The sequence below is a fragment of the Strix uralensis genome, chromosome 14 (assembly GCF_047716275.1).
Source record: "Strix uralensis isolate ZFMK-TIS-50842 chromosome 14, bStrUra1, whole genome shotgun sequence".
Taxonomy (NCBI): Eukaryota; Metazoa; Chordata; class Aves; order Strigiformes; family Strigidae; genus Strix; species Strix uralensis.
The window spans coordinates 10,024,315-10,037,444 of record NC_133985.1 but is presented as its reverse complement, the minus strand read 5'-3'; the positions used below and the strand labels follow the sequence as shown (position 1 = coordinate 10,037,444).

Genomic DNA, 13,130 nt, shown 5'->3' with positions numbered 1-13,130 from the left:
ATGTTTTAGTCAAGGTGTATAAGATTAAGAAAGCTACAATAGAGTAATTTCAAAATAAATTAGTCTAACAACTGTTTTTCATTCCTGCTTTAGAGCCTTGAGTATTATTTTTGCTTTGGGCTCATGAATTGTTACTTACCTACAGCCATGTCTGCAGGCAACAGCAGTCATGTTGCAGTTGGCATCATAATGTAAAACGAGTGATGCAAGACATCACAAGAAGAATAAGTTTGCTTTCGTTGATAGTGTTTTGACAGATATGCTGCTGTGCCCTGACACAAAATACACACACTCTCAGTCAGATATGACTCACTCTAAGGTAACAACAGTGGTTTCAGTATTTGTTCTCATAGTGAATTTGTTCTGATAGAATAAATGATATAAGAGTTGGTCTCGGAGTGTCTCCAGCTAATTTCAAACTGGAGACACCGTTGCAAATTTATATTTATCGTATATGCACATTTAACTGTGAGGTAACCATAGCCATACAAAAGAGGTACTATAATTTTTTGCTTGTGTTTGACTTTCATGTAGTTGATTTTGACCTTCACTCCTGTTACTGATTCTTGTTTCTCTTACAGTTAAACCGACAGTAATTCACACTGACATGTACGTAAATAGCATTGGGCCTGTGAATGCTATCAATATGGTAAGTAAATGATTGCCAGTTTTTCTACAATGTTCACATTGTTACAAAGCCCCCATCATTTTTGACATTACAAAGCTTCCATTAGTTTTAATGTTGTGCTATACCTATATTAATTTTTAAATCTCGTTATTATTATTATGGAGGTGAGGACTATGTGAATCTCTACAAGACAGGGAAAATGAGCTCTCTGCTGAAGAAAATGTATTAACAATAGTTTTAACATATCCTCACACTTTTATGTGCTTGACTTTCAAGTGCTTTGTGACAGTTTAACTTGTGTAATACTGAGCTTCCAGATTGCTAGAAAATTAGGAAAACCATTCACCAGTGATACTATCACTCTTGCCACCAATACAGAAAAGGAAAAAAAGCCTAGATCCTCTCTCCTCTCCTCTTTTCAAAGTTCCTACAGAAAAATTTATTTATATCTTTGTACAGGTGAGGGAAAGTGGTCTAGCCTTAGCACAATGTCTACTTCGTTCTTGTAGTTTTCATGTGCAGAAAGAAATCTCAGATTGCTCTTTTCCATCCTGTAATTCTCTTTGCAGCTTCTGGCTGCCCAGTGGTGCCAGGGAAAGTGAGGCCTCACAACTTCTGATATTAACTGGGGGGCACAGACAATTAAAACAGTCAAGTCAGCTCGAATTTTTCCTGTCCTAGATCCAGCGGAATAAGTAATTGTTCTCTGATCTGTTCAGGTGGGGGTTGAGGTGTAGGGACACAGAATTAGAAAGGTGCATATACCACTCAATTGCATCTTAGTTTTACGTTTCAGTGTGAAAATAACAGAAATTTTTTTTTAAACATACTATTTGATAAACCATGCCCTCAAAAATTGACAAAAAAATTTTTATCAGTTCCAGTATCATCTTCTGTAGTTCACATTTTTTTTCATATGAAATTAAGGAAAGCATATCAGGAGTTATGTCAAATGCTGGGTGCTATGTTTTCATCAGTATTTCTGGTTAACACAACAGGAATATACAATTGATATATTTTTCGCCCAAACGTGGTATGACAGACGTCTGAAGTTCAACAGCACTATAAAAGTGCTCAGATTAAACAGCAACATGGTTGGGAAGATCTGGATACCAGATACTTTTTTCCGAAATTCCAAGAAAGCTGATGCTCATTGGATAACAACTCCTAATAGGATGCTCAGGATCTGGAATGACGGCAGAGTGTTGTACACATTGAGGTATTTATACCTGACTTTAATTTCAGTTTCTCTAGAGAAAGCCAAAGAGAAAGGTCCTGTGAATTCAGGTCATTTGACATTAATCTGAAGGAAAAAACACTGGGTTTTCCTATTTACTTATGCATACAACTCTGAAAAAGGAAAATGTTTAGCAGATATTACTTGCATGTAATTTATTTTATAATGTAAAGAGTTTTATTTCTTCCTATAGATTGTACTGTCTTGCTCCACAATACTCACTTTCATATACTAAAATCAATATAAACGTTGTTATAGTAATTCATCTTCATTTTCACATATGTTTTATTGTTTGCTACTAGTTTGTCCTTTTTATTGGGTTAAACTGATGAATTCAAAATATCCTTGAATTAAGTAGATGGTATAAAAGGAGGTATTATATACATCAAAGGTCCCTTATTCTGAATTGATTACCATTTAACTAGATGTGGCTCTACCCTGCAAGAGCATTTCATTCCTCAAATATCTTTTGAAAATAAGGATTATCATTTCAGCATTGGTCATTTAGGGTTTAATCCAAAACCAACACATATGCCCTGTTCCACTAAAATTTTCATGAATCTGAACTTGATATGCTCATCTCCAGATTTCTCAGTCACGTGCATAGCTTTTCTTTCAAGATTACCTTTAAAAACTGTCTTTTCAATAATTAAGTTATGCATATGCCTACATTTAAGTGTAACATATGCAATATATGACAACTCAAATATATATTCCCAGTGACCATAAGATACTTCCAGATGTGAAAATCCTAAGTGCATTCTTCTTTTACTTTTTCTTACATGGGTTATAATATTTGGTTCTATGTAATATGTAGATAAAGACAGCATTTGTTCAAGAGAATTTATAACTCAAAACGAGAGTACAGAATCAAAGATGTTAGATATAAGACCATCTGAGTTTTAGACTGCATTTTTTTCAGTGTTGTTTGTGCTTTTGTTTTATTGGGTGGCAGAAATAAAATTTTGAAGAAAAGTACATTCATAATTTTAATGAGTGTACTTTTAATTTTAACTTTGGTTAAGACAACCTTTCAATGTTGCAACTGTCTGAATTACAAAAAGGAGTTTTATTTCATAGTTACTTTACATTCATTACACATTGCATCACCAGAAGAGATAAGACAATAATCGAAATTGAAATCCAGTGCAAATCAAAGTCAGTCTGATAAAGAAGATCCTAGGTCCACTTTTGAAATGTTAAATTTGGACTTAGCTACACCACTCTGGATTTTGTTACCTTTCTCTTCAAACCCCTCAGTTTCTCTCATTAGAAAGAGATATTGACTGATAGAATTTAAAAACAGTTATCTGTTATTAATGTGTGCTTAGTTGTTCTAGTGAGTCACAGCAAGCACCAGTAAGGATTCAACCTGGATTAATCCAGAAGTGTGATAGCATCATCACAGATCTGGATTTCTGTCCTCAAAAGAAGAGGGCTCTGGAAGAGCTGGTTGATTTTCTCAGTCACCTCCCCCCAGGCTCAAGAACAGTCCATCCTGACCAGCGGGAAATCAAGCAAAGTTAGCAGGCAGGCTGCATGGATCAGCACAAAGCTCCTGACAAAACTCAAATGTGAAAAGAAATTGTACTAGAGGTGGAAGCAGAGACAGGTGACCCAGCAGTAATACAGAGATGCTGCCTGAGCACTCAGGGACAGGGTTAGAAAAGTTCATCTGGATTCAAATCTGACTAGGGACATGAAAACAAGAAGGGTTTCTACAGATACATCCTCAGTAAAAGGAAGACTAGGGAAAATGTAGGTGTGCTGATGAATGGGAATGGGGACCTTGTCAGAAGGGACACCAAAAAGGCCAAGGTACACAGTGCCTTCTGTGCCTCAGTCTTTACTGGTAAAACGCTACTTTCAGCAATCCCAAGTGCCTGAGACCAGTAGGAAAGTGGAGCAAGGAAGGCTTATCTTTGGCAGAGGAGGATCAGGTATGGGCTAAATAAGTGGACATTGAGGTGGATTGAATATGCCTGAACTGCCAGGCTCAAAGGGTTAACATCAGTGTCATGAAAGACAACTGGATAGCAGTCACTAGTGGTGTATGCCCCAGTTTTGTACTAGCCCAATACAGTTTAACATCTTCACATCTTCATTAATAACTTGGATAATAGGACAGAGTGCACCCTCAGCATGTCTGCAGAGAATATAAAACTGGGAGGAGCGATTAATATATCATAGGGTTGCGCTACCACTCAGATGGACTTCAACATGCCTGAGAAATGGGCCAAGAGGAATCTCATGGCGTTCAACAAAGGAAAATGTCATCCTGAACCAGGGGAAGAATAAGCCCATGCAGCAGTACAGGGTGGGGGCCAGCCAGCTGAAAAGCACCTTGCAGAGAAAGAGCTGGTGTCACATCTCTGACACCTGGGGATCCTGGTGGACATTCATCACGAGCCAGCAAAGTGCCCCTGAAGCAAAGGCAAACATCCTGGATTACATTAGTAAGACTGTTGCCAGCAGGTCAATGGAGATGATCCTTCTCCTCTGTCCAGTACTAGTGAGACACATCTGGAGTGCTGGGTCCAGTGCTAGGCTGCCCCGTACAAGCGGGATATGAGCCTACTGAAGCAAGTGCTATGAAGGCCCACTAAGATGCTGAAGGGCTGGGAGCATCTGATGTGCAGAGAGGCTGAGGGAGCTGGGACTTCAGCCCAGAGAAGAGAAGGTTCAGAGGATCTTATCAATGTGTGTAATGTGGGTGGGGGTAAAGAAGGCAGTGGATGGAAGGGGTGAAGAAGGCACAGACATAACCTTCTCAGTGGTATCCACTGATAGGACAGGAGGCAATGGGCACAGGCTGAAGTACAGGAAATTCTGTTTAAAGATAAGAAGAAATTTTTTTACTGCGAGAATGGTCAAACAGTGGAACAGGTTGCCCCGAAAACTCCATGCTTGGAGATGTTCAAACCCTGGGTTGTGCTTTGTGCTAGGGAATGAAATCTACTCAATTCCACAAGAGAAAACAAATAAAAACCAGCAGTAAATCTGAGCCTATCCCAAATTCAAACAGTGTTAAATATATTCACCAGAGAAAAGGCAATATTGAAGAAAGAACTTAATCTTTTTTTTTTGATCCATATTATGATTATCTTGAAATGAAACTGAAGATGATGGAAATGAGAAGACAAAGGGCAGTAACAGCACACAGAATCAGCTCTCTTCTGTGTCACAAACAGAACTTCCCTTAGTTTCAAAGGAGATTAGATTTATTCCTAAATCCCTAATGCAGAAAAGTTTCCTTTTGACTTCATTAATTTGGTGGCTAGTGGTCACAGCATCCCTCTGCATCCCACAGTATGAGACTCAGGGAGTCATTTGCATGCAGCACCTATATGCAGGAGTCAGGGGACAACCCCAGCTCATAGGATTGCTCATTGGGACATCCAGGAACCAGCAAAGATCAGAAAACTACAGTTTTCCTAGAGACTTATGGAACAAATAAACATCAGTCTGCCTTTTTTTCCCCCCTCCTTTTCCTTTTTCCCTCTCTCACCACACCTTTTCCCTCCTTTCTAAAGTCCAAGCATCATGCAGCTCATGGCAGGGCTGGGGCAATGTATAGGCTAGCAACAATTAATGGACCGAATGAAAAGTGGTAGATATTTTAGCAGGCATATCAGGGGATACATCTCATCTAATTTTGGCTTTCTAAAAGTACATATCTCTACCTAATCTATAGCACCTGCACCACCTGAGTTATCGTGAAGGTTCTCCTGATATTCAGTGGAGAGAAACACCCTTCAGTACATTCTTCTGATTTAAATGTCTTATTTTTGAATTAAATTAAGTATATCCTCAGAGTGCCTTCCCACTAGCTATGAAGGTAGTCTAGATGGCTGTCTTGGATGCAGGTGTCTAAATTTGGACTCCCATCCATCATTTCTGAAATAGAATTTTTGTCACATAAAATACATTTCCCTAGTGCATTATGGCGTGTTGTGACACAGAGATTTGTCACTGGTCATGAGATGACCTGTATATCTACTTATGGATTTGCCAGTCATGAGTAATGTTGCCATTTCAGATGCATAGGAACAGAACTTTAATACCTTATTCTATTACACAGTCCAGAAAGTAAATGATCAGGGCCTATTTAACCAAAAAAGAAACGCTGCTTATCAGTAACCATGATGTCTTCCTATGCTTGGAATATCTAAATGAAGACATACATATCAATATTTTACTTTTGCTTTATACATATATATATATTATATTTGCATATTTCATAGTCAGGTTCCATATTAGTAAGATGTAGTTTTCAGGATAAGCTTCTCAAGTACGTTCTGTATATCCCCATCTCTTTCTCCTCAGGCTGACAATCGATGCTGAGTGTCAGCTACAGTTACACAACTTCCCAATGGATGCCCATTCCTGCCCCCTGGAATTTTCAAGCTGTAAGTAACATGCTTAGAAATATCCCTTTTCTGACCCACACTGAACCATTTATTATAAATTTATATTCACATACTTGGAGTCAGCAAGAGTTATGTTCTCAACTAGACATAGTCCAATGGTTTTCAGTTTTATTTTGAACTTATTTGCAAGTGCATGAATCATATACATTCACAAATACAATTGAAGAATGTTATATAAAAAAGGATTCAAGTTCTGGGACCTATGTGATTAATTTATGCTTATATCTTAGCATAACAGTAGAAATTTTTACTTTCAGCATCAAAGTGTCATGGCCTGATACCTTCCCCTGTGCATGGATGTTTTACTATTGCAATAGCTGGAGTGAAGAGTTTGACATTTTGCAGTCAGGTCAATGTGTGAATTCCAGGTCCAGCTGCAGACTTTTTGGCATAATTGAAAGATGGGCAAAACTGTATCCTATTGGGTCCACAAAAGTGTAAAACTAATTTTTGAAAAATTTATCTCAAGTGCTATTTTAATTTATAATAAATAAAATAAAATGTGACATTAAGTAAAAGGCGCTACTAAGTAACTTGAGAAAAACATACCTATAATTTACTTGTAATATGCTTCTCCAGTTTTTTCCAGAAATAGAAAATAGTATTTTAACTCCCCAAAGTACACTAAAAACCTAGCAATGACTATGAAACAAAGCATTCTGTATTTTCCATTGCAATAAGATGGCTACCCAAGAGAAGAGATCATTTACCAGTGGAAGCGCAGCTCAGTGGAGGTGGGGGACACCAGGTCCTGGAGGCTTTACCAGTTCTCCTTTACAGGATTAAGAAATACAACTGAGGTGGTGAAGACTACTTCAGGTAAGACAACTGATCTGTTTACTTTCAGATTCATTTAGGATTTTATTAACAGAAAGAAAGAAAGAAAGAAATATCTGTTTAGAACTTAGTATTGGCACTTCACTGAACAATTACAGTCTTTTAAATACCTGTGGAACCATCCAGGCTTTAGTATTTCTGAAGAAGAACTCACAGGAAGAAAAATAAGTTGTCATCTACTGTCCATTCTTGTCCTCCAAGAAATACGTAGAACTGTCAGAAGAAAGCCACTACTACCTGGGGTGGGTGTAGAAAACAGCACAGCTAGCCACTAACTGATAATCTGATACTGATGTGAATACTTTTCAATCCCCTTCCAACTTCCAGAAGCAGAAAGTAAGAATGCACAGAAATGAAATTTGAAGGCCCAAACTCTTTACTACAGCACCTCCAAGTTTATTTTGTTCCTTAAGACAGGTCACATTCAACTCTCATTAAGGATAAGAGTCTTACAAATCAGTCTCTCAAATGATTTTCCTGCACATTTCTATCTCCTTGGAAACAAGTAATGGAATTTAAAATGATAAATGAGAAAGTACCCGGCATTTAATAAATATAGCAATTTTAACCCTACTAACTAAGCAGAAAAATGCATTCTTCTAGACATATATATTGTTTTATTTCTCAGTGGAAAGAAAATCAGTGAATATAAAAAAGGATGTAAAGAGGAATTGCATATTAATATTCTTGTGTGTTCATAATATCCCTTGTCTTTGGTTTCTTACTTTCAAAACAAACAGTGAAATGAAAGCAGTTTTTCTTTTCAGATTGCTTTTGATTTTTACATTATTTTATTTTTCTGGTAAATATATTGATTTAAATTCAGACATCTGTGTTAATTCTTCAGAAATATCTCCATTTTATTTTTAAAAGGTCAGCGTTGCTGTTATATTCAAAAGGAGAGTGAGATACGCTAGAGTTGAGAGGAGCCTGCTGTGCATTACACTGGAGTGCAAACAAAGAGGTCGAGAATTAATTTAAGTTCCAACTCCTGAATCACTGGACATTAAGCACCAATGACATGTTTAGTCTTATGAGCAGGGTAAAAATGGAATGAAGCCTCCCAGCTGTAGCCACATTTGTCTTATGGCATCTTCTGCCATTTTAGCTGAGGAAGATATTTAGTCAGCTATTCAAGAAAGCCTTGACCTTTCTCATTTTCCCAGGAAAATAAAAATACAGGTGCAAAAGAGGACAAGAGAGCAGCATGTGTGTGAGCCATAGCTGCTAATAACCACCATTATACATGACATGGTGGAATTGCTCTCAAAGCAAAAATATAAATAACGGTACATCTCACCTCAGACTACCCCTGCAACAGGCAAAACACAGAAGGCAGCAGTGTACTCAAGTGCAGTCTAAGGTTTCATCCTGCCCAGGTTGGAAACTAACTTTATTTCAGCCTTAATTCGAGTTTCTTTTTATTTGCTCTTTTTCTTTCCTTTTCTGCTTGAGCCCTTCTCTAATAAACATTTTTTCTTTTTGGCCAGAGATAGAAAGTAATAAAATCTTAACATGCTACAAGATTCATATCCACTGATTCAGCACATCTTGCACTGGTGAATCAAAAGCACTCCCTAATGTTCTGCTAATGTGAAGAAAGTGCATACTGGGAAACAAACAGTAAAACACAGAAAGCAAAAAGATACTTTCCAATGCAAAGAAAACGTTTACTTTTTCAGGGGATAGCCATTCAAGCTTGTAGTACTCACCTGGAGTACTACCATAATGTTGCATCAGTAGCTTTTAATATGATGACACACACCAGCCCTTTTAATTTGCTTTTAAAAAAAGTAATTAGCATCTAGCATGCACTTTAAAGCAGCAAAGAGTCACTCTAGTCATCACCTGATTCCTAAGAAGAAATGCTCATGAAAGCTATTCAGCCTGCTGAGCTGCTTTCAAAGACCTGCTGAGTACAAAAAATTGGAAAAATGTCCTGTGTATATATTTCTTCTGCTGCAGTTATCTTATGTTTGATTTTCCTTGCTCCTCTTGTTTTTATGACCACAGATATGCAAGAAAATTAGATTTTATTTTGATCTAGATGCAGTATATAAATAATTAGAAGATGGAAAGGAAAAAAAAAAAAAACCACAACAAAATAGGGATTGTAATGAATCTGGTCTATCTCCTACAAATATTTTGCTAAAGCTGGTGGAGCTTAAAGAGTGTTCATTGCTTCCCTAAATACCCTATTAGCATGCTGGGAACTACATTAAGTCCAATACTCCTCAGCCAGACCCATAGTCTACCTAAAATTACTCTTACATGCACACGTTATCAATAGTTTTCCCAAAAGAAAATAAAAATATTCCAGACTTATAGATTTACTATCAACCTACATGCAGCCTGAGTATGCAAGTCAAATGTTTGAATGCCCATATACCCATGAGACTTTATGCAACTAATTGCAGTGCTGTGTATAATAGAATTTAGGTGCAAACTAATGACAGTAGAACTGCCAATGCTTTGGTGGGGATATGAACTGAGGTACAGTAGAGGAGGCAATGGAAAGATTAATGAGATGTTGGAAATAGTACTATACTATACTTCTAAGAACTCTTCCCCAAAATGAAATTTAGATTACTACAGAAAACAGAGAAACGTGAACACAAGAAGGGGGATTTAGAGACTATGAGATTGAATAGTTACAGAACACAAGGAACCTGGTAGTAGAGTTAAGGCATTTTAAACTGGAATAAACTTTCCATATCTGCATTTACTCCATTTCAAAACAAGCTCTTGTTTTCAGCTTCATGCCTCCCAGTGACTAACACATTCTAGTCCTTGAGGGCTATGCTTGCTTGGTGACTGGAGCAGAAAAGAGAATCAGAAAGGATGGCTGAGACTTGGTCATTACAAACTCCGTTACCCCTCTTTCTGTCATGCCATAGCTGAACATTTGAGATGTGGGCTGTTACAGGCAGAGAAGGACAAGGACTGTTTGAGTGTAAGCTTCATAAAATCTGACGGACTTGCTGAAGTGACCACATTTATCTGCTGCTCCTCCTTTACATGCGCTGCAGAAATATAAGATTAACTGAAAGGTTCAGATGTTGGAATTCTGTCCCTGATCAGTTAGCAAATCCCAATAACAGCAGAAAAAAGCAACTGGAATATTAGAAACCATCCTGTTTCTCTTATCTGAAGTGACTCATCCTGAGTTGTCAGCTTGTTTCTCTCTAAACTGAGCATTCACATGTGACTCTAATTTTCTTTGAAAGTCACAGACAAGCAATAAGAAATGACTTAGCTAATGGAATCCACTGTCCATTACTAGTGGGGACTGTTAAGAAAAGTTAACTCTCAACCTGCTGCCCTGGGAACATTTCATTAAAATGACTAAAAAGTCTGTACATTCAATAATATATTATCTGTATATTTTTTTCCTTCTTTCACAACATCCTCTGCTGTGAAAACAGCAGTGGTTTAGTTTAGATTATTTGTGGTAAAGTGCATGTTAAGACATAATATAGTCTGAGTTATATAAACAGTTGACCTCAAACACTGACAAACTGAGATGGGTTTAAGATCTATTGTATTATTGAAGTACGTCCGTAATTACTGCTCAAACAGTGCATACCTCCATCATTTATTAAGAAACTACCATTTCTCTTGTGTGGCCTTTTTGCTTACAGTGTAAGGCCCCATCCACTGAATGATAGTGAGATTCTCCAATAAAAAAAGGATGAGCTAATGGAAAAGTCTAGAGAATAAAAATTCACCTACTTCTGAAATTTGGATGGATGCTGCCATGACTAGTCCTTACAAAGAAAACATCAGAGTTACAAAATCCTACTTCAAACCTAATACTCAGGTTTCATAGTAAAGCCAGTTGCTTTACTGACATGGTCAGGGTTCATATTATGCTTACAATGTCTTTAGTTATTTAAGAGTGTGTGATTTATTAGACACGTGGTCTATACATGGGACAAATGTGAAAGTAGCTGGCAAATGTGGCAGAAAGCAGACAGCATAAAAAGAAAAAGTTGTATCATACAATAAGCAGCAATAATAAAGAGAAGAAAACAAAAAATGACTGCTCTAGCACAGGACGTACTTTCCCATCCTCCATATTCTCCATATTCATTTCATATTGCACAATACATTTAACTTGAATGTCAGTTCTTATTTTTTGCTTTAAAAAACACTCTATATGTAATTTCTGACCTTTTATATTCACTGTGGATTAAAAATAAGAAACAATTTAGGAGAGAAAATAGTCCAGCAAGTCCACCATTTGTGAATCATATCAGCAAATGCTGATGTTCATCACTTTTTGGATGTCAAAATGAAAATATTATAGAACTTAGCTAGAATCACATTATAGAACAAAAGGTGTCTATTGCTTAGAAGGGACTTCAAGGAAGTTTTTCTAGGGAACTCTCTTAACTCAGATTTGACTAAGGAGAAAGATAGGCTTTAATATGTCTGATTGTTACTGCAATGCAACAGGTGATACAGAAGTATAAGATCTGCAAAATATAATGCACAAGTGAATGACACCAATCAGGAACACAGTCCACTTTGGGAACAGGAAAATTCCAAAATTTTTAGTATCTTTAAATAAAGATTGAAAGATTGTAGGAAGGAAATAATCAAATGCACAAATATCAAAAGATCAGTAGTTGTGCAAAAAAATCCTGGGGGCTGAGTAGTCCACAAACACACAAGAACAGAGAACATGACACCGTTTAAAAAAAACCACCTTTTCTGGAATGCACTGCTCAGAGTGTTGTGTGTGAGCTTGGGAGGAATATTCACTGCTCTAGTCTGTAAAAAACTGATGTCAAATTGTTGCTACAATCTGTTTGATTAAAAAAAATTCATTTTTAAGTGCAACATTTTAAGAAAGACAGGGGAGTTCGGGAGAGTTAATAAGTAAAGGGTTTAAATAACATGACCTATGGAAATATTTCAAAGTATGGAACTAGTCTGGAAGAAAATATTGGTGATCAAAGGAGTAAAACAAACATACTGTTTTAAAACCATAACAATAATCAGCACTGGCACATAATACTTAGGGAGATTGTAGAAACCCTAAAAGCAGAGGTTTTATGAAATCCTACCTCAGACCAGGAGGAAAGTACTAGCTTATATCTTTAAATTCTTTCCATCAATAAGTTTCTATGAATTCCATAAAATTACTAGAAAAACTCTAGTTTTCTACTCACTATTCCAGTGTTTTTGAATGTAAAAAATACTGTACTATGCAAAACAGTTTGTGAATGTGTAATTATTCAGGACAGATGGAGCTTCTGTTATTCCCAGTTCATTTCTGTGACTGGGTAGTTCCTTTTTTAGACCAGACATTGTCTATTGCTTATTCACAGAGCCCATCCTGAATTTTTAATTAGATACAAAGGCATTATAAGAGTAATCAATAAATAGCAATTCAACAAGCTGCACAGAGACTGGTGAGCCAATATCTGTAAATTCCTTTTTATTTTCTTCCTGTTCTGTGTTTTACAGAGCTAATCGGAGCTGTGCAGTAGAGACAGTGTATTGCTCATAATTGATAAACAGTGTCAAACTGGTAATTAAATATTTATCTTGCTATGCATCTATTAAACCACATAAATAGATCTGGGTCTGATTTCTGTTTTATCAGGAAAATGTGGTCAAGGCTATTATTTTGTGGAAGAGGACATATTTGCAGACTTTTAGAATTTATTTTAATGCTGTATCATAATGAATTGAACTGTTGGCAGGCATACAGTCCCCAGAGGTTTCATAACGCTCAAAAAACCCAGGAGTCTTCTCTCTGTGTTTCTTTATTAAGTCAAAATATTACATGACAGGTGCATATCATATTTGAAGATCTGTATTGGGAAATAGGCCTGACATTAAAAAATGGCCATAGGTGAATTGCTGCTGTGCCTAGAAATCCCTGACAGCTCCACACATAGCTCTAGGTCCTGGTATGGGTTGATTATAGCATATGGCATCATCAGGGAGATCCCTCTGAGAACTGAAAACATTCCCTGTCTGAAGA

At 36.9% G+C, this 13,130-nt stretch overlaps 1 protein-coding gene across 2 annotated transcripts in view; it reads left to right on the top strand.

Annotated features, from left to right (window-relative positions):
• GABRG2 (gamma-aminobutyric acid type A receptor subunit gamma2) overlaps nucleotides 1-13,130 on the top strand; it is a 72,077-nt gene that overhangs the window by 25,378 nt on the left and 33,569 nt on the right. For both annotated transcript variants that reach the window (XM_074884109.1, XM_074884108.1), the window contains exons 3-6: nucleotides 582-649; nucleotides 1,627-1,847; nucleotides 6,192-6,274; nucleotides 6,977-7,114. In XM_074884109.1, the coding sequence (XP_074740210.1) occupies nucleotides 582-649; nucleotides 1,627-1,847; nucleotides 6,192-6,274; nucleotides 6,977-7,114 (510 nt within the window). The remainder of the gene's footprint in view (nucleotides 1-581; nucleotides 650-1,626; nucleotides 1,848-6,191; nucleotides 6,275-6,976; nucleotides 7,115-13,130) is intronic.